The sequence below is a fragment of the Nannospalax galili genome, unplaced genomic scaffold (genome assembly GCF_000622305.1).
Source record: "Nannospalax galili isolate Female #2095 unplaced genomic scaffold, S.galili_v1.0 scaffold1200, whole genome shotgun sequence".
Lineage (NCBI taxonomy): Eukaryota > Metazoa > Chordata > Mammalia > Rodentia > Spalacidae > Nannospalax > Nannospalax galili.
This window is the reverse complement of record NW_008347131.1, coordinates 1,064,319-1,086,206: the sequence shown is the minus strand read 5'-3', so window position 1 is coordinate 1,086,206 and position 21,888 is coordinate 1,064,319. Positions and strand designations below refer to the sequence as shown.

General features: G+C 41.9%; 1 protein-coding gene across 2 annotated transcripts in view; it reads left to right on the top strand.

The window, feature by feature from the left end:
• Mtch2 (mitochondrial carrier 2) overlaps positions 1–20,741 on the top strand; it is a 28,465-nt gene extending 7,724 nt beyond the window's left edge. The window contains exons 4-13 of one of the 2 annotated variants that reach the window (XM_008843628.2): positions 1,578–1,604; positions 1,943–2,005; positions 5,112–5,169; positions 6,614–6,665; positions 7,239–7,298; positions 11,051–11,144; positions 11,799–11,846; positions 13,670–13,737; positions 15,034–15,109; positions 19,191–20,741. In XM_008843628.2, the coding sequence (XP_008841850.1) occupies positions 1,578–1,604; positions 1,943–2,005; positions 5,112–5,169; positions 6,614–6,665; positions 7,239–7,298; positions 11,051–11,144; positions 11,799–11,846; positions 13,670–13,737; positions 15,034–15,109; positions 19,191–19,277 (633 nt within the window). In that variant the 3' untranslated portion in view covers positions 19,278–20,741. The remainder of the gene's footprint in view (positions 1–1,577; positions 1,605–1,942; positions 2,006–5,111; positions 5,170–6,613; positions 6,666–7,238; positions 7,299–11,050; positions 11,145–11,798; positions 11,847–13,669; positions 13,738–15,033; positions 15,110–19,190) is intronic. The other variant, XM_029568562.1, reaches the window with a different exon arrangement.
• The last annotated feature ends 1,147 nt before the right edge of the window (positions 20,742–21,888 follow it).

Below are 21,888 nucleotides of genomic sequence, written 5' to 3'. Positions count from 1 at the left end.
GTTGCAAAGTGAGTTCTAGACCAGCTAGAGCCTGTCTCTGAAGGCAATCAAAGTTATATTTTGGGTTTTGGGGTTGTTTTTTTTTTTGTCTTTTTTGAGACAGGGTCTCCCTGTAACTCCAGCTTTCCTGGAACTCACTATGTAGACCAGGCTGGCCTTGAACTCACAAAGATCCGCCTGCCTCTGCCTCCCGAGTGCTGGGATTAGAGGTGTGCACCACCACGCCCGGCCAAAGTTATATTTGTATCATATTACTTGTTCAAACTAATGGATTTCACTGTGACATCTCCACATATGCAGATCTCTGTGAATTCAAGGCCAGCCTGGTCTGTGTAGCGAGTTCCAGGTCATCTGGGGCTACAGGGAGGCCCTGTCTCAAAAAGACCGGGGGAAAAAAAAAAAAAATCCTAGACAAAGTCAGGTGTGGTGGTACACCCCTTTAATCCCAGCACTTGGGGGCAGATAGGTAGGTCTCTGTGAGCTTGAGGCCAGCCTGGTTTACATAGTGCCAGGTTGGCCAGAGCTATATAGTAAGACCCTGTCTCAAAGAGAAAGGGGGCGGGTAATTGAGACAGTTGTTGCATACCAAGCCTGCAGTTGTTGGGCCCTTTTACACTCTCCTAGCCTGTTTTCTATCTCTGAGATATACCTAAGCCCTATTTCCTCTTCTGGGGACATCTGGCCTTTCATGGCATTCGTATTTTTTTCCCCAGAAGAGGAGATAGTCTCATAAAAAGGAAAGATGGGGCATTTGTAGGTATGCAAGCTGAGAGGCAATTCTTGCTAGTCTAGTGAAGAAAAGCATCTTGCCCCAATTGGTATTTATTCTGCTTTTTTCATAAGAAGAATAGGAACCCTGGGCTATGTTTTTACCAATTTCCTATTAAATTTTTTTATTTAATAAATAATGTTCTTGGGGTTGTTATTGTTACTGTTTCCCCCTTCCCTCCCCTTTGTTTTTCTTCATAGTACTGAGGATTGAATTGAAAACTTAAAAAAAAAAAACTTCAGAAGTGGGGCTGGGAGGGGGCAGGATGTAACTCAGTTGCTGGAATGTTTGCCTGGCGTGTACGAAGCCCTGAGTTCATGTCAGGACAATATAAACCAGGTATGGTGGTTCATACCTATAATCCCAGCACTTGTAAAGTGGAGACAGTAGGATTAGAAGTTCAGGGCCGTCCTTGGTTTACATAGGGTTTAAAGCTAGACTAGATTATCTAAAAAAAAAGCTTTTAAATCAGGTGTGATAATACAGGTCCATAATGCCAATACTTAGGAGACTGAAGCAGGATTACCACCCGCTCAAGGGCAACCGGGGCTGCATGGCAAGATCTTGTCTCCAGTCTAAGAGTTTTCAGGACCATTTGCCTATTCTTCCAGACGTCTAATTTGTTAAACTTCATAACGATAGCATCTTATTAGCAACATGTATTTCCAGTTGATTAATTTGGAGGAGAAATTGGAGATTTGCAGGAGTAGAATCAGCGTTTTTATTGTCAATGCAGTATTTATCTTATGCCTTCTCACAGGACACATTATAATAGCCCTACTTATCCTTTATTTTTATTTTTCTCTAGCATTATCAGGAGTGTGAAAAACCTGAGGTATGTTAATTTCTGATTTCTATGTGTGAGCCTTTCCCTTAAAACTTATCCTTTGTGCCAGACGTGGTGGCACACGCCTGTAGTCCCAGCGCTCAGGAGGCAGAGGCAGGCAGATCTCTGTGAGTTCAAGGCCAGCCTGGTCTACATAGTGAGTTCCAGGACAGCTGGGGCTACAGGGAGACCTTGCTTCAAAAAGACCAAAAAAAGAAAACCAAAAAATACTTGGTTTGAGCCTTCTTATGAAAAAAACTCAAGTAGTTTACTTTCCATCTCTTTGGAATGTTGGTTTATGAAGTGGCTACCAGTTTGAACAGGTCTATTTTACTTTTGATTATCAGGAGTCAGGACCTGGAAATGTGCAAAAGGAAGGCTCATCTTCCTTTGACCAAGTTATCAAAGAGGTAAGCAGTGAATTCACCCCTTGTCATTCCCTGGATCAAATTGTAAGCTGTGTAGGAATTAGTCTGGATCATAAGTCTTGTACTTCCAAGTCAGTTCCCAAATGAAATTAAACCTTCGATTTGACTTGGACTTTCTTACAGACATAACCTTAAAGGGAGGAACAGTGCTTGCTGTTCAGAGTAGGTACAATTGTTCAAGGAAGCTCATTTTGTTCACCCTATTTTATTTTATTTTATTTATTTATTTATTTTTTTTGGTCTTTTTGAGACAGGGTCTCCCTGTAGCTCCAGCAGGCCTGAAACTCACTATGTAGACCAGACTGGCCTCCAACTCAGAGATCTGCCTGCCTCTGCCTCCTGAATGCTGGGATTAAAGGGGTATACCACCACACCCAGCTCAGGCTCACTCACTTTATCTTTAAAATAGAAGCTGCTATGTAAGCCAAGCGTGGTGGCACATGCCTTTAATCCCAGCATTCAGGAGGCAGAGGCAGGCAGGTCTCTGTGAGTTGGAGGCCAGCTTGGTCTCCATAGTGAATCCAGGCCAGCTATGGCTACAGGGAGACTCTGTTTCAAAAGAACCCCCCCCCCCAAAAAAAAAGAAGCAGTGTTTATTTTTGTTATTCTTGTTATTTATTTTGATATGGCCTGGCTTGTAGCCTAAACTGGCCTTGAACTCAGGTTCCCCCTGCCTCAGCCTCCTGAATGTTTGGATTATAGGGATATACATCATGCCCAGCTCTGAAAATCTTTTAGTGATGTTGAGAACACGTAGCACAGAAGTGTTCAATGGGCCAGGCTTTTTTCATCTTGGATGTTATTTGACCAGAGAAGCTTTTGTATTTTATTCCATGAGGCAGGAGTGTGAGTTCAAGACCAGTCTGAAGCACATAGCAAGACTCTCAAAAAGCACTTTTATTCCAAACAGACATTACTAAAGGTTTAGATGTCAAGATAAATTAGATGTTTTCTGTAAATTTTTATGAAGTCAGTAGGGTACAAAGCTTGGCATAGGGACATGTATAGTTTGAGACTTAAAAGGCTGAGGCAAGAGGACCACTTGAGCCCAGGAGTTTGAGGCCCACCAAAAGAGAAAAAGAAAAAAATAGGGATATAATAATAAGGCCTTTGTATTTACATGCTATAGTTAGCGTATCCTGTTCCAGAGGATCCTTTTTTTTTTTTTTAATGTGTATGCATGTATTACCTGCATGCAGATAAGTGCACCTGTGACCTGCAATGCCGGAGAGAACAGAAGAGACTGTCAGATCCCCTGGAACTGGAGTTACAGACAGTTGTTAGCTGCCATGTGGGTGCTGGGATTCAAACCCAGGTCTCTGCAAGAACAACCAGTGTTCTTAACTGCTGAGCCATCTCTCCAGCCCCCTAGAGGATCTTCTAAGTTACTATTAGTATAGAGAAGAGGTATCTTGTTTTTTCTTTTTAAATTTGATTTATTATTTTCATTTTATGTGTATGAGTGTAATGCTTGTATGTAAGTAGGTGCAGTGCCCACAGATGTCAGAAGAGGGCATCGGATCTCCTGGAACTGGAGTTATAGACCATTAGCCACCATGTGGGTACTAGGAATCAAACCTGAGTCTTCTGCAAGAGCAGTCAGTGCTCTTAACCACTGAGCCATCTCTCCAGCCCCTGAAGCTCTGTTTCTAATCTGTCATTGCAAAGTGCAGATTCTGACCAGGTTTCATCTAAGTCAGTCTTTTTCTTCTTCTCTGTTGCCTCCCTTGCCTGCCTTTTCCACACATGATGATGGGGTCAGTTCAGTGACTTTTCTCACACAGGAATTGGTGGAGGCAATTTGATGCAAAGCTCATGTAATCTGATTATGTGGTCTGGTAATCACTCTCAGATATGAAGCAGATGACAAACATTTACAACCCCAGGCCCTACTTTGAAGAATTGGAATTTAATTGTCCTTATTGCTTTGTTACAGAGTCATAGACTATAAAGATAGCTTAGGGTACACTCAGCAACTCTAAGACTACAGTTACAGGACTGTGGTCTCAAAATTGTCCTGTTCTCCTGCTATGTTGGTATTTACGTAGAACCTAATATTTAGTGTACATATCAGTTTCTTTGAAATCACTCACAGTGAGAGAGAAGTTGAATAATCTAAACATAGGCCTCAGCCAGACCTGGTAGAGCAGGCCTGTAATCCTAGCTACTTTCAAGGTTGAGGCAGGAGGATCAGAAGCAACTTGGACTTTGTATGAAAAAAACTAAAAAGAGGGCTGGGAATGTAGTGTAGCTCAGCAGTAGAGCACTTACTTGCCTAGCATGTATGAAGCCCTGGGTTCAATTCCTAGTACCACCAAGTGAATGAATCCAGGCCACACAGTTTTATTCCAGCTGGTAACCCTCTGTCTTGACTTTTTTTTGTCTTGTGTGTGAAATTGGAAAAATAGCAGAAATCTCCTTTGCAGAAAGTGTATTCTTTTTTTTTTTTAATCTTTTTTGTCTTTTTGAGACAGGGTCTCCCTGTAGCCCCAGCTGTCCTGGAACTCGCTGTATAGACCAGGCTGGCCTTGAACTCACAGAGGTCCACCTGCCTCTGCCTCCCAAGTGCTGGGATTAAAGGCATGCACCACCACACCTGGCTAGTTACTTTATTTTTTTTTTTTAGAAGAAATTTATTTGGACTTATGGTTCCAGAGGGATAAGAGTCCATCATGACCAGGAGACCAGGCAGCACACAGTAGGTATGGTGGCAGGAGCTGAAAGCTGTGAGCTCACATCTCCAGTGGCAAACACAAGCAGAGAGGACACTGGAAGTGGGACCTAGCTGTGAACTCTGAAAGCCCACCCTCAGTGACATACTTCCTCATCAAGGCCGTATTTCCTAAGCCTCCCCAAACACGGTGACCAGCTGAGGATATTTCTCATTCAGATTGCCACAAATTTCAGTCAATAGAACAGCACATCGAGATCCATGAGAGGCCTGATAGAGTGGTAGAATATCACACTCCACAGTTCTAGATAGCTTCCTGACTAAAGCAAGAGAGCTTCTGTCCATACTGCAGTATCCACCCCCCCCTTACAGAATTTGAGTGTTTATTTAGATTTTAGACCTGTGTGTTGTTTCTAGACAACCCGAGAGATGATCGCTCGTTCTGCTGCTACCCTCATCACACATCCCTTCCACGGTATGTTTACAATTGATAACTATAATCTAACCTCTTTGTATTTATTTTATAACTTGATCTCTCATGGGCATTTAGACAGCTTGACATCAAAGTTGACTATAGTGCTTTGCATATATTTTTAACTGCTTGGTTTGGCTCTTTTCTACTTTGTCCAGGTAGCAAAGTATTTTTAGGTGGAAAGAAAAATTTGTTTTGAGACTGATCTCACTATGTAGCCCTGGCTGACCTGGAACTCACTATGTAGACTGGGCTGGCCTGGAACTCACAGAGCTTACCTGTCTCTGCCTCCCAAATGCTGGGATTAAAGGAATATGCCACCATACCTGGCTCAATGTAGATTTTTATTTCTGTGTATGTCTGTGAATGGCCACTGTCCATGGAGGCCAGAAGAGAGTGTTGGATTCCCTGGAACTAGAGTTTTAGGCAGATGTAAACCCCCTGATGTGGGTGCTGGGAACCAAACTTTAGTCCTATGCAAGAATAGCAGGCATTCTTAACTGCTGAGCCTTCTCTCCAAGCTTAACATAGATTTAAAACAAAATTTTTTTAGCATTTTGTGTGTGTATGTGTACAGTGGCACAGTACATGTGTGGTGGTGAGAGGACAATTTGCAAGACAGTGCTGTCCACTTTGTTTTTGAGACAAGGTCTCCCTGTAGCTACAGCTGGCCTAGAACTCACTTTGTAGACCAGGCTGGCTTCAATCTCACAGAGATCTGTCTGTCTCTGCCTCCCAAGTGCTGGGATTAGAGGCATGCACCAACATGCCCAGCCTGTTTATCTTTTTTTAAAAAAATTTTTTAATATATTTTATGTATGTGGGTGTTTTACCTGCATGTAAGTACACCACCTGCATACAGTGCCTGTAGAGGCCTGAAGAGGGTATCAGATCCCCTGGAACTGGAGTTACAGGCTGTTGTGATCTCTCATGTAGGCTCTAGGAACTGAACCTGGATCCTCTGCAAGAGCAGGAAGTGCTTTTAACCAATGAGTCATCTTTTCAGCATCTTGGGTTTTGTTTTTTTTTTTTTTTTTTTAATGTGTATGAGTGTATTGCCTGCCTGTATGTATGTCAGTGCACCCATGTTGTGAAATGCCTCAGAGGTCAGAAGAGGCATTGGACCCCTGGAACTGGAGTTAAGGATGGTTTGTAGCCACTATGTGGTGCTGGGAATCAAACCCGGGTCCACTGCAAGAGCGGTCAATGCTCTTAACCGCTGAGCCATCTCTCCAACCCCGTTAATCTAGTTTTTAAAGAAGGAATCTTTTCAGCCAGGCATGGTGGCACACGCCTTTAATCCCAGCACTCTGGAGGCAGAGGCAGGTGGATCTCTGTGAGTTCGAGGCCAGCCTGGTCTACATAGTTCCAGGACAGCTGGGGCTACAGGGAGACCCTGTCTCAAAAAGAAAAAAAAAAAAAGGAATCTTTTCTCTCTGTTCTACAGTGATCACTCTGAGATCTATGGTACAATTCATTGGCAGAGAATCTAAGTACTGGTAAGTATTTTTTTTTTAACTACAGAAAAATTTGTCGAAACCAAAATAGTGCATTACTACTTTACATTGCTATGATTCTTTATAATTTGCACATGAATTTACAAATTTATACATGTTAAGTTTTTTGACCTGCACCAGAAGCAGTAAAGTAGGACTAAGTAAGCCCAGGCCAAGCTAGGAACCTGACCTGAGACCACAAAGTAAGTTATAAGGCCAGTGAAGCCAAATTCACTTCCAAGTATATTATGCCTTTAGTAGTTAATATCTTTCACATTTTCTAACAGAGTTTATTTATACAGAGAGAGAGAGAGAGAGTGCTAGAAAAGGGAGGGAAGGGAGTTACAAATTTGTGATCAATTAGCCAAGTGTGGTGGTGACTCATGCCTGTAATCCCAGCACTTGGGAGGTGCATTCAGGAGGATCAGAAGTTTTAAGGCCAACCTCAGCTACATAGAGGGTTCTAGGCCAGCCTGGGGTGTGTGAAACCCCATCTCACGAAAGAGACTATTGAACATGCTCTTTAGAACTCTCCTCTTTATCTTAATGTCGTCTCCCTTTCCTTCTTCTGCCTAGTGGACTTTGTGACTCCATATTAACTATCTATCGGGAAGAAGGTGTCCTAGGATTTTTTGCGTGAGTAAATGTTTGTTTCTGTAATTTTTGTGGTGGTAGAAAAGTGTTGTTTTAGAAAAGAAGGGCAGTGAGTCTTTGGGGCCTGGAAGAATGTACCCTTGTGCTCTCTGGGCTTACTTCTTTATAAGTTCTGTTATACGGCCCTCTGACTGAAATTTATCATTGTATACATTCCAAACCTTTGCTTTTCTCTAGATACTTTATATGCTTGAAATCAGATGAAGATTTTTGTTTGTTTGTTTTTTTTTGGTGTTTCAGTTTGGGTTTTTTTGTTTGTTTGTTTGGTTGTTTTGTCTTTTAAAGACAGGGTCTCTGTAGCCCCAGCTGGCCTTGAACTCACAAAAATCCACCTGCCTCTTCCTCCCAAGTGCTGGGATTAAAGGCGTGCACCACCACACCCAGCTTTGTTTCTTTTTATTTTATTTATTTATTTATTTTGTCTTTTTGAGACAGGGTCTCCCTGCAGCCCCAATTGTCCTGGAACTCACTATGTAGACCAGGCTGGCCTTGAACTTGCAGAGATCCGCCTGTGTCTGCCTCCCAAGTGCTGGGACTACAGGCGTGTGCCACCACGCCCGGCCTATTTATTTTTTATGTGTATGTGTGTATTGCCTGCATGTAGGTAAGCACACCCATGTCGTGCAGTGCCTGCAGAGGACAGAAGAGGATGTTGGATCCCCTGGAACTGGAGTTACAGACAGTTGTTAGCTGCCATGTGGATCCTGGGATATGAACCCAGGTCTTCTGCAAGAACAGCCAGCGTTCTTAACCACTGAGCCATTTCTCCATCCCCTTGGTGGTTTTTTTTTTTTTGTTTTTGTTTTTGTTTTTGTTTTTTTTTGATACAGTGTCTCCCTATAGCCCCAGCTGTCCTGGAACTCACTATGTAGATCAGGCTGACCTTGAACTCACAGAGATCAGCCCGCCTCTACCTCTGCCTCCAAGAGCTGGGACTAAATGTTATGTTGTTATGTGCCACCATGCCTGGCTGTTTCCTTTTTTTTTTTTTTTTTTTGGTCTTTTTGAGACAGGGTCTCCTTGTAGCCCCAGCTGTCCTGGAACTCTTATGTAGACCAGGCTGGCCTTGAACTCAAAAGTACTGGGATTAAAGGCATATGCCTTTATTTTTTATTTTTTATTTTTAATTATGTGTACATGAGTGCAGGTGTCCAGAGAGGCATCAGATCCAACGGGAGCTGAAGTTACAGGAAGTTTTGAGTTAGCCCAGTGTGGGTGCTAGGAACTGGGAACCAGGTCCTCTGGAAGAGCAGTGCATGGTTTTAACTGCTGAGCCATTTCTTCAGCCTTGGTTATTTGCTTTTTGTAACAAATAATTTGAAGTTTATACCTTTACAATAAATTCCCAATTATGCAGTTAAAAAATGAGAAAAATTAATTTTTGAAAATCAGGGAAATAGTACTTTTTTTTTTTTTAGTGATTTTATTGTATGTGTATGAGTGTATTGCCCACATGTGTATAAGTACACCTATGTCATGCAGTACCTGCGGAGGTCAGAAGAAGGCACCGGGTCTCCTGGAACTGGAGTTATAGACAGTTGTTAGCCACCATGTGGGTGCTGGGAATCAAACCTGGGTCCTCTGCAAGATCAGCCAGTGTGCTTAACTATTGAGCCATCTCTGTAGCCTCAAAAATCTCAGGATTTTTCTTATCCTGAGTGAATAAGTTTTTGCAAGACTTGACTTTGGAGGAGTTTAAGCTACTATACTCCACTAACAAAATCTGTGGTTAGCAAAATGGCCCTTTAAATTTTTCAGTGTTTCCACAGTTTCGTGTGTGTGTGTGTGTGTGTGTGTGTGTGTCGCACTAGATGAGCACAGGTCTTTGCATATACTCTACTGCTTAGTTGCCCCATTAGCCTCACTTTTGGGGGTACCATAAGTATTCTGGCAAACAAGTGGGAGCCTATTTATTCCATTTTAAAGACTAAGAAAACACTGACAGGCTGGGCATGGTGGCGCACACATTTAATCCCAGCACTCTGTTGGTAAAGGCAGGTGGATCTCTGTGAGTTCAAGGCTAGCCTGGTCTACAAGTGAGTTCTGGGCCCACTGGGGCTACAGGGAGACCCTGTCTCAAAAAGACCAAAAAAAAAAAAAAAAAAGAAAAAATGGCAGGGCAGGGGATACACACAGTTGATAGAGTAAATTCAGTCCCCAGCACCAGATAAAGCTGGGCAAAGTGGCACAAGCGTGTAATCCTTGCGCTTGGGAGGTGAAGGCAGGAGGATCAGGAGTACAAAGTCATCCTCAGCTATGTGGAGAGTTCAATGCCAGCCTGAACTGCATGAGACAAATACGTGTTTACAGGGTTTAGGTGAACTAGTGGAACAGTGGGAACTTTTCTCTGTAGACTAAACAAAGCTTGATGTCAGCTCTACCCCTTATCAGTAGGCAACAGGCAACAAATGAATGCCCTTAAATAAATGTCAGTGCTGTTTTTGAAACAATCTCCTGTGTTCCAGGCTGGCCTGAGATTTGCCGTATAACCAAAGATGACCTTGAACTCCTGATCCTTCTGCCTCTCTGCTGAGTGCTGGGATTACAGGCATGAACTACCTCACTGAGTTTGTACAGTGCTAGGGATCAAATTCACGGTTTAATGTATGCTAGGCAAGTACTCTTCAACTAAGTTACAGCCCCAACCTCTAGAAACATGATGGCTCATCTACATCTATATTTAGACCATTCTCACCTTGTTTTTTTGTTTTGTTTTGTTTTGTTTTTTCTCATCTTTTGCCCTGTCAAATTTGAATATTTGAAAACTATATTAAGGGGCTGGAGAGGTAGCTCAGTAATTATAAGAACACTGGCTGCTCTTGGAGAGGACCTGTATTCATTTTCTAGAACCCACAAGGTGGCTAATAGTCATCCAAAACTCCAGTTCCAAGGGGGATCTGATGCCTTCTTCTGGCCTCTTTGGGCATTGCATGTACATGGTACACTTAGAAACATACAAGCAAAACACACACATAAAAATAAAGCCATATTAGCCAGGCATTTACTCACATACGGCAATACCCTGATATACATTAAAAAATAATAAACCCCCATAAAAGCCGGGCATGGTGGCACACACCTTTAATCCAGCACTTGGGAGGCAGAGGCAGGTGAATCTCTGAGTTCGAGGCCAGCCTGGTCTACATAGTGAGTTCTAGGATAGCTGGGGCTACAAGGAAACCCTGTCTCAAAAAGACTAAATAAATAAAGCCATATCAAGTCTCATCTGCAAAGCACCTTACAAGTCTTTAGCCTCCCTAATTATAGTTTTTAACAGTAAAATTAGCTATAGTTCAGAAGGTTATAGCTGACCTACATTTTAAAAATGGGAACAAAAGTCATTTGAGGTCAGCCTTTAGTACAGCCATTAACGAGACTGAACTATTTTTTTTAGTATTTTGTTACTTTTATTTCATGTGTATGAGTGTATTGCATGCATGTATGTAAGTATACCTGTGTCATGCACTGTCCAGGAAGGTCAGAAGAGGGTGTGTTGTGCAATATCCACAGAAGTCAGGGTGTCTGATCCCCTGGAACTGGAGTTAAGGATGGTTGTTATGTGTGTGCTGAGATTGGAATTCCCATCTTCTGGAAGAACAGCAAGTGTTTTTAACCACTGGGCTATCTCTCCAGCCCAAAATGCTTTGAAATCTGATTCTTTGAGAAGTCTATATTGAGTGGATTATCTCTTTTACTGATCATCTTGTTTGGGTTCTTATTGTGTTTTCATGTAGGGGTCTAATTCCTCGCCTCCTGGGTGACATCATTTCTTTGTGGCTCTGTAACTCACTGGCTTACCTCGTCAATACCTATGCATTGGACAGTGGGGTAGGTTGTGACCTTGGTAAGATGTGCTGGTGTGGGCTTTTATATTCACCTGGCAGCTATTTTAGCTTCAAAGTGAGATGGTAGTTGTTACATGCCAGACAGAACATTATATGGCTAAAAGTTATCTTCTGAGTTTTCAAAGGCTGGTGGTGTGACCATGCTGTTTGCTATAGAGGGATGCACCTAGAAAGTCCCTAAGGTATGACTGAGTTCTGAGTTTTCCCAGTAGATCTAACCTTAACATTGTTCAGGGCTTTGGGGAGATCACTTTTTTACTGATACATAATTTTAGAGCAAACAATAAAAACAGGACGGCTGTTTGGTGTATCTAGATTCTGCCATGAAGTCTGGATGTTAAGGTGCTCTGAGGTGAGATCCTGAGAGGTTTTGAAAGCCAGGTGTGGTTAACTGGAGCCACAGATGGTTGTTAACCATCATGTGGGTGCTGGGAATGGAACCTGGGTCCTCTGCAAAAGCAGTCAATGCTCTTAATCGCTGAGCCATCTCTCCAGCCCCAATATATTTTATGTTTTTATGTTGAAACAGTTTTCACCTTGTCAAAGTGATATTTAGAAATAGAATATATTGATATGCTTATAGACAGTTAACTTACTGATTAATTTGTAATCCATTCTGGTATTCTTCTTGTTTTAGGTCTCCACTATGAATGAAATGAAAAGTTACTCCCAAGCTGTCACAGGAGTGAGTGTTTTAATCCTCTTTCTTCTAGGAATAGTGGTGGGGTTTTGTTGCTGTTGTAAGGTTTATTTTTTTATTTTTAATTATGTTTGTATGTGTGAGTATGTACACATGAGTACAGTGCCCACAGAGGCCAGAAAAATGTCAGATCCTCTGGAGCTGGAGTTACATACAGGTGGTTGTGAGCTACCATGTGAGTTTGGGAACTGAACTCTGTAGGAACACTATGCATTCTTAGCCACTGAGCCATCTCTCCAGCCCAGTGTTTTGTTTTTGTTTTTATTTATTTCTTTTTTTAAATTGTCTTTTTTGAGACAGGGTCTCCCTGTAGTCCCAGCTGGCCTGGAACTCACTATGTGGACCAGGCTGGCCTGGAACTCACAAAGATCTGACTGTGTCTGCCTCCCAAGTGGTGGGATTGAAGGCATGTACCACCATGCCCGGCTTTATTTGTCTTTTTGAGTAGGGTCTCCCTGCAGTTCCTGCTGGCCTGGACCTCACTATGTAGTCTAGGCTGGGCTTGATCTCACAGAGATCTGCCTGCCTCTGCCTCCTGAGTGCTAGAATTAAAGATACTGCCACACCTGGCTTTGTTTTAATTATTTATATATATGAATTTTTTTTTTTTTTGCTTTTTGAGACGGGGTCTCCCTGTAGCTCCAGCTGTCCTGGAAATCACTATATAGACCAGACTGGCCTTGAACTCACAGAGATCCACCTGCCTCTGCCTCCTGAGTGCTGGGATTAAAGGTGTGCACCACCACGCCCAGCTAAAAATATAATTTTATGGGGCTGGAGAGATGGCTCAGTGGTTAAGAGCTCTTGCAGGGGACCTGGGTTCCATTCCCAGCACCCACATGGCAGCTAACAACTGTCTGTAACTCCAGTCCCAGGGGATCTGACAGCCTCTTCTGACCTCCGAGGGTACAGGACACTGGTGCACTTACCTATATGCAGGCAATACACACATAAAAAAATAACACATAAAATAAACATATTAAAGAAATTAAAAAAAAAATAAAACCCTGCTAGATGTCTCCCTGGGAAATCTCCATCAAATTTGTTGCTTTTGTCAAAGGTAATCATACAGTTGCTGCCTCACAGCAACATTCAGTCCATGTGGTTTTGTGCTATTCAATTTTCAAAGGGGCTGTTAGGAGGAGCTTCACATTGTGTCCTGCGTGCACATATGCACATCCTGCTTTAGAGAATTTCACACTCTTATTTTGTGTGTGTGTTTTTGAGACAGGGTCTCCCTGTAACCCCTTCTGGTCTGGAATTTACTGTGTAAACCAGGTTGGCCTTGATCTCAAAGATCCGCCTGCCTCTGCCTCCCCAGTGCTAGGATTAAAGGTGTGTATCACCACACCCAGCTAAAGATGTCTTATTTTAAAAAACAAGCGGCAGGGGGCGGTGTCACTACTTGGGGGAGGAATTGAGAGAGATAGGAGATGGGTCTCCCTATAGCCCCAGCTGGCCTGGAACTCACTGTGTAGATCAGGCTGGCCTTGAACTCACAGAGATCCACCTGTCTCTGCCTCCCAAGTGCTGGGACTAAAGGCATGCACCACCATGCCTGGCTGTAGTTCAGTTTTTTATAATAATTCAGTCCCAGGATTAGAAGAGTTTTCTGGCCTTTTGTTAAATGTTGCATAGTGTTCTGTGACAAAGAAGCATCTCTAGACTCAGCAGGGTATGATAGTCCTTCAGAGTACTGAGAAAGCAAGAATGGTGTTGGAATATTTGATTGTTGGTGAGGAGAGGAAGCAAGCACATAAAATGATTAGGAATGCCAAAACGACTCAGCTCTTTTTACTGTTTTGCAGTTCTTTGCCAGTATGTTGACATATCCCTTTGTGCTTGTATCTAATCTTATGGCTGTCAACAACTGTGGGTAAGTACTTTGTATGTTTTTTCTCTTTTCTGGTTTTTGGCTTGTGTGTGTAGGTGTGTGTGCACGTGTGTGCATGTAGAGGCCAAAAGTTGATAGCCGGTGTCTTTGATTGTTCTCCACTTTATTTACTGAGGCAGGATGTCACACTGAACCCAGAGCTCACTGCTCGTCTAGGTAGACAGCTTACCTGGGGATCCTCTGTTGCTGCTTGCCTAATGCTGGGATTAAAAAGTGAGCTACCAAGCCTCCCAGGATCTGTGCATGAGTACAGTGGGTCCTCACTGTTGAATTGTATGGTTTTTTTGTTTGTTTTTATTCAATGTATGTATGTGTGTGGGTTTGTACATATGTGCCTGAAGAGGTCAGAGGCATTTACTTTTGCAGTTACAGGGATCTGAACCCAAGACCTCACATATAAGGCAAGTAGTCTACCAGTGAGTTACAGCCCCAATTCTTTGCAAGTCTTATCTTAGTAGTTGGTTGCCTATAAGTATGATAGGCAGATCAATCGTGGTAAAAATTTAGGAAAGAAAAAGTATAGTTGATGCAATTATTAGATTCCTAGTTGTTGTTTTAATGCAAGATCAATTTATATTTTTTTAAAAAAAATTGTTATGCATATGTATGTTTGTGCCTGTGTGAGTTTATGTGCAAGATGTAAGTGGCCATAAGAGATCATCAGATCCCCTGGAATTGGAGTTGCAGGTGGTTGTGAGACATTATATGGGTACTAGGAACCAAACCCTGGTCCTCTGTAAGAGCAGCAAGGGCTCTTAACTGCTACACCATGTCTCCATCCCCACCTACCATTTTCAAACAGTAAATGAAATAGCTGCATGGAGTTTTGAACATAATTTGACCATCATGGTACCTTCTGTTTGTTTTCTAAGGCTTAGAGCAATGCCATGTTTTAACCTCCTGCAAACTTAAAAATGAATTTAATTGTATCACAAAACCAAACCAAAAGTCATGATCTGGGAAGGGGCAGGTGTAATAGAAGTTGGCAGGGGATGAAAAAGGGTGTTGGGAAGAAAATACTAGAATACATTATACACATGTATAAAATTAATTTTTTTAAAATCTAAATATAGAAAATAAGATTAAAGTTCTTATTTGTTGATTTGAAATCATAACTATAGGATGCTTGACCTTTTCCTTTCTCTAGTATACTTTATCCAGCTAAAACTAGAACTGCTTCTCAGGGAACTTCTGTGTAGGAAATTATTTTGTTGAAAGTTTATCAATTTCTTGAGAGACTGTAAATATTAGTATGAATAGCTGATCTTTCTGTTTCAGACTTGCTGGTGGATCTCCTCCTTACTCCCCAATATATACTTCATGGATAGATTGCTGGTGCATACTACAAAAAGCGGTATTTTTTTCTCTCTCATTTTGTATTTGTTTTCTTAAACACTTTGTCCTGAATCCTTGGCATTAACTCTTGTAGCTCACTCTTAAACTGCTCAGTAGTGTAGTCTTTCCAGTATGTATCACTATAGTGTAGTGGCAAAATGTGATACTTAGAAGTCACTGGCTGGGATAAGGAAGTAAGAATCCTGGATGTTAACCAGAGCCATTTGAGTGATCAAGTTACAAATAGGATCCAGGTAGGTAATTCTCCTAGATATATAAATGGCCAGATTTCAGGCTCTTTTAGCTCACCTTTATTTTGGTTTTGAGAATTGAACTCCAGGGCCTCAATATAAGCTAAATGCATGCTCTGTTTACTCTAGTCTGTCAAACTTCAAACTTGTTTTTTTTTTTGTTCGTGAGTAAGGGTCTCCCTGTAGCCCCAGCTGGCCTGGAGCTTGCTTTGTAGACAAGGCTGGCCTCGAGCTCACTAAGATCTGCCTGCCTCTGTGATGGGATTAAAGGCATGTGCCACCATTCCTGGCAAACTTGCTTTTTGTAACTCCTCACAACCTCTTGTGTATTTATTTGCCCACAGTTAGATGTGAAGACCAAAATGAAATTATTAGTTCATGACAAATTTTTGTCAATAGTGATATTTAAAGATTTAAATAACATGCTTTTTTATAATCAGTCTAGATGAAGTTCTATTAGAAATTAAAATAATGAGGGCTGGAGAGATGGCTCAGTGGTTAAGAACACTGGTTGTGCTTGCAGAAGACCCAGGTTCGAATCCCAGAACCCACGTGGCAGCCTATCAACTGTCCATAACTCCAGTTCCAGGGGATCAGGCGGCCTCTTCTGTCCTCTGTGGGCATTGCATGACACGGGTACACTTACCTACATGCAGGCAATACACATACACATAAAATAAAAATAATTTAAAAAAAAAAAAATTAAAATAATGGATGGATTATAGACTGTCTTTAGCATGCAATCACTTAAAATGGCCATCAGTTTAAAGATGGTTTTGAGTGGCAAAGATTTTTGCAGGGTTGCAGGAGACAGTATATACAGAAGCTCTTTGTTGTATTACTTCTTAGGACCAGGATACAGATGAGAATAGCCTTTGTTCATAGAGCTGGGGTTTCCCCAGACTGGAGTCTGAATGAAAAGGCCCAGTTGTTGCTATGATTACTTTTGCTTGCTGTTCATACCAACCTTACCACTCTAAATCCAAGCAAGAGTCTTTGAATGAATTCAGTATAAACAGCGTGAATGTTTGTGGGTTTCAGTCTGAATTTTATCCTTTTTTGGATTTGGTTTGGTTTGGTTTCCTAGCAGTGCCAGAGATCAAACTCAGAGCCTTCCAAATGCCAGGCAAGTGCTCTGCCACAGCTACATCCCCATACCTGTGTTTCAGTTTCTTTTTGTGGTGTTGGTGATTGAACCCAGGGCCTTGCACATCTGAGCTATAGCCCCAATTCTTCTCCAGACCAAATTTTCCACTCTTACAGGGCAGTCTCTTAGTGTGGTCTCTATTTAAAGGGAAAACAGTTTTTTGTTTTGGGTGGCGTTTTTTTGTGTTTTGTTGTTGTTGTTGTTGTTTGTTTTTTGTCTTTTTGAAACAGTATCTCCCTGAAGTCCCAGCTGTCTTGGAACTCACTATGTAGACCAGGCTGGCCTTGAACTCACAAGAGATCCACCTGCCTCTGCCTCCCTAGTGCTATGATTAAAGGCATGTGCCACTACACCCAGCAGGAAAACAGCTTTTCATTTTCCACTTTTAACTATAACCCCCCTGTTTTAGGAGAAAAGTACATAGAAAATGAATTAAGGAGTCAGACAAACCTTACTCCGGGAACAGTTAATCCTGTGGGTGCTTAAGAAAATAACAAATCTGGATTAGTCATGTGCTGTGTATCAGATATCATGCTAAGAGTTTTCCATGATATTCTAAAATAATCCTATGAGGATAGGCTTACTGTTCTTTACAGTTCTATTTCTCATATGAAGAAGTTAGGGCTGAGAAGAATTTAATGTCAGTTCTGTAACCCAAGATCACTTAGCCTATGCGTGAGGATTAAATGCAAGTTAAAGTCTTCTTATGTGTACTCAGACCTTTTTTTTTTTTTTTTAAGCAGAGCAAATATAAATTTATTAAGGAAAAGAAAGAACTCCCAAAGGCTCCAAGGAAGAAATACTCAAAATGTTTTTTTTGTTGTTGCTGTAGTTGTTTTGTTTTTGCTTTTGTCTTTTAGAAACAGGGTCTCCCAGAACACCCCACCCCCATCCCTCACCCCCACCCCACTCCTGCTGACTTGGAATTCGCTATGTAGACCAGACTGGCTTTGATCTCAACATCACACCATTCTTATTCTTTTCCTTTTTTAAAAAATACATTTCGGGACGGGCATGGTGGCACACTCCTTTAATCCCAGCACTCAGGAGGCAGAGACAGGCAGATCCTTTGTGAGTTCAAGGCCAGCCTGGTCTACAGAGTGAGTTCCAGGCAGCTGGAGCTACAGGGAGACCCTGTCTCAAAAAGACTGAAAAAAAAATTGGCGGGGAGGACAAGCATGGTGGTACGGGCCTTTAATCCTAGCACTCAGGAGGCAGAGGCAAGCAGATATCTATGAGACCAAAGCCAGCCTGCTCTACATAGGAGTTCCAGGCCAGCTGGGGCTACGGGGAGATCCAGACTCAACCGAAAAAAATATATGTATATATTTTATTTAATATTTCATTTATTTATTTATTATTTATTTATTTATTTGTTTGTTTGTTTTTGTCTTTTTGAGACGGGGGTCTCCTTGTAGCCCCAGCTGTCCATCCTGGAACTCACTATATAGACCAGGCTGGTCTCTTAACTCACAAAGACCCGCCTGCCTCTGCCTCCCAAGTGCTGGGATTAAAGGTGTGTGCCACCAGGCCTGGCCAAATATTTTATTATTTTTATGTGTATGAGTGTGTTACCTGCATGTATGTAAGTAAGTACACCCATGTCATGCAGCGCCCCTGGAAGTTAGAATAGGGCATCAGATCCCCTGGAACTGGATTAGAACGGTTGTTAGCTGACATGCAGGTGCTGGGAATCAAACTCCAGTCCTCTGCAAGAGCAGCTGGTGCTCTTAACTGCTGTGCCGTCTCTCCAGCCCATGTATATGTTTTGTACATTTATACCTGTGTCTTGATCATGTCTATCCATTATTCCCTCCCTCTAACTCACCTTCTGCGCTCATCTCTCTCTCTCTGTCTCTGATTTTTGTGGGTTTTTTTTTTTTTTTTCTTCTTCTTCAGAGACAAGGTCTTATGTAGCCCATGCTGACCTGGAACTAACTGTATAGTTGAGATTGGCCTTGAACTCCTGATCCTCTTACCTCCACCTCCCAGGTACTGGGATTACAGGCATTTGCCACCACACCCAGCTCAGAACATTGTTACTATTTATTTATTTATTTTTGAGACAGGGTCTCCCTGTAACCCAAGCTAGCCTGTAAGTCACTACGTAGACCAGGCTATCCTTGTCTGCCTCTGCCTCTGCCTCCTAAGTGGATTAAAGATGTGTGCCACAAAGCCCAGCATGCAAGATTTTTTTTTTTTTTTAATACAAGGTCTCACTATCTAGCCCTGACTGGCATTGAACTCAGATTCTCATGCCTCTGCCTCCCAGATGTTGGAATTAAAGGCATGTGCCACCGCATCTGTCACATTGCAAGATTTTTAGTTCTTAGAAGCATATCCATTTTAGCTGGTTATGGTGGTACATGCCTGTAATTCCAGCACACAGGAGGCAGAGGTAGAACTACTAAGTCCAAGGCTAGCCTGATCTAAATAGTTTTAGGCTAGCCAGGGCTACAAACTGAACATTCCTTTTTTTTTCTTTTTTTTAAATCTTGCCTTGTTGATGAGGAGAACTTACAGTTAGTTCTTCAATAGTTTTGGTTACCAGAGAATAAAAATCGCTGTTGATTATGATGGTTCCAGTTTTGTCCTAGTCATTTTAGTCATGTCTCCCAGAAACATGTCTGATTATGAGTCTGCTGATTTGGATTCTCTGGCCACATCTTCATACTAGACTATTTCTGTTTCTTTTTTTCCAGGGAAATATGAGCCGAGGAAATAGCTTGTTTTTCCGGAAGGTCCCCTTTGGGAAGACTTACTGTTGTGACCTGAGGATGTTAATTTGAAGATGTGGGGCAGGGACAGTGATATTTCTATAATCCCAATGCACAGAATTATGGGAGAGAATGTTGATTTCTATACAGTGTGGCGCGCTTTTTTTAATAATCATTTAATCTTGGGAAAATGGAGGTGATTGGTGTCTGCCTTTTTTTCTTTTTCCTAGCACAACATCATTTACCTTGGAATTCCCCTTTGGTTATTCCGAAATGGGACATTTTTTTCTCCAGATTCTTGTTTTACTTAAACGGAAGAAAAGTATTTTCCTATAGGAAAAAAGCAGATTGTTTTGTAGATTTGAGTCTCACTTTAGGGCTTTGTGTAATGAAGAGCAGAATACCTACATGAGAAATAATTCTGTGGAACTTAAGAAAGGTAAAAAGGCATACTGTGTAGGAATCTCTGAATGACCTCCTCTTAAGTAGACCTAGAAAGAGCAGTATCTGCTGGTCTGCCTCCCACTGTGTGCTTCTCAACAGCTAATTCATTGCTCAGATTCCTCAAGGACAGTATTTTGCTGAGTTACTCTAGATCTCTACAGAGGCTCCTACACCTTCTCTTACATAGAGGAATATTGTCACCTACAACACAGAAAAAGGACAGTTCTAGAAGCTTAAGCAAGATTTGAAGGAAGTATGGTGGCCTTTTCACTCAAAAGAAACTCTTGATTTCATACAAGACATGAAAAACAAATATTGCGACAACAGTAGCCCCCTTCTTGACATGCTAAGCATGGACTGATCCCTAAAACCCATCTCCAACATGGTTCCCATTGTGCACTGTCTTCAGCATGGCTCCCATTGTGCACTGTCATCAGCATGGTTCCCATTGTGCACCATCTTTTGTTCCTAAGTTTTGTTTCCTTTTTATTGTTTCGGAAGGTGAGTAGTTTGGCTTTAATTCCTGATGACACCCTTGAAAGTATATTTTTAACTCTGTATCTGGTAATGTGGACTGAAATCCACATGGTTCGTAGGATACTGCTCACCTCTGCATGTCATCCCCTCAGTTAGGCATGTTAAAAACACATACTGGAGGAAAAGTCACATTAGAACAAAATTTTGAACTCAAGCATACAGCTCCTATTTACTCAGGCCTTTTAACAGCAGGTTAAAATGCTCTTAATAAGAAAGCCTATGGTTTCACAAATAATTCACCGGTACTTTGCCAAGTGAATAATCACTTAATTTGCTGCTTTTAGACCTCTCAAAGTGGCAGAGGCCATGATATTAGATAATGTGAGCATGCAGGATCTTCTCTCTCTCCCTCAGGGTTTAGGGATACAACCTGAAGCTCATGAGTAGTTTAGCTTGAAATGTCTTTGTCAAAAATTACTTTGTCTCAAAAAGTAATGTAAATTTTATATTCTATTCAAAATTAATCTGCATTTGTTTTAATATAAAAAATGTTTTGCATTACCTACTCTTTCTCTCCCAAAAAGTCGTCAAGTAAAGGTGATACAGGAAAATGCACCATGTTTATCCTGTGGCTTCTGTGCACATACACACCTGTCTGATCTAGCTGAGAAGCATGTCTTGTTGTGATAACCAGTCCACCACCAGAGGGCAGCAGGACTTCAGTTTTGCCTGTACATTTTAAGCTTTGCTATAATTTCACTATAGTCTGGAATAGCTCAGTGAAAATAAGTCTTATGTATAGGGCTAGGGTGTGGCTTAGTGGTGGAGCTGTTGCCTGGAATCTGTCTACAGGATCAGGAGAAAGCAGGGGGTGGGGGGGTGGGGGGAGGATGGAACACACCTGTAGTCTCAGCACCTGGGAGGTGGATGCAGGAGAATCAGGAGTTGGAGATCATCCTCAGTTACATTGCAAGTTTGAGGCCAGCCTAGACTACATGAGTCTCTGTCTTAAAAAACAAATACCAATGCAGTCATTTCAGTCCTGCTTAATTCATCTGCAGGTTCATTGGGGATCCTATAACCCTACAGTTCTTCATAAGGTTTATTACAAGCTTTACCATAAAATTCTCAGAAGGCTGAGACAGGAAAATTACTAGAAGTTCCAGGCCAGCCTGGACTACAGTGTGATAATGTCTCAAAAAGCATTAAAGGGTCTGTTGTGGTGTCACACACCTTTAATCCCAGCACTTGGGTGCAGAGACAGGTAGATCTCTGAGGTTGAGGTCAGAATGGTCTACATAGCAAGTTGCAGGCCAGCTAGGGCTACGGGGAGACCCTCTCATAACACAAGCTGTTTTTCTAGGCCTGTGTTTTGGTTTATGTTTTGAGACAGGTTTTTATTGTAGCTAAGATTGTCCTTGACTTTGTGAACATCTTGCCTCTGCCTCCCAGGTATTGTTATTACAGGCATGAGCCCCCAAACCCAATTTACAAATGACCTAGTTTAGTTCAGTAGAGACCTCAGGGTCTGGCTTTTTAGCCCAGGCTGGCCTAAGATTTGTGGCAATCCTCAACCTCCCAAGTGCTGGATGACAAGTATATTCCACCATGCCCAGTTCCTCATTGGGCTTCATAGAGAAAACAGGGTGCTCAGCAATTAAGAGCACTCACTGCATGAAAAGTAGTATCTGACAAGCTTGTGTAAGTTTTCTTAATTTTTTTAAAAAGTATTTTATATGTGTATTGCCTGCATGTAGGTAAG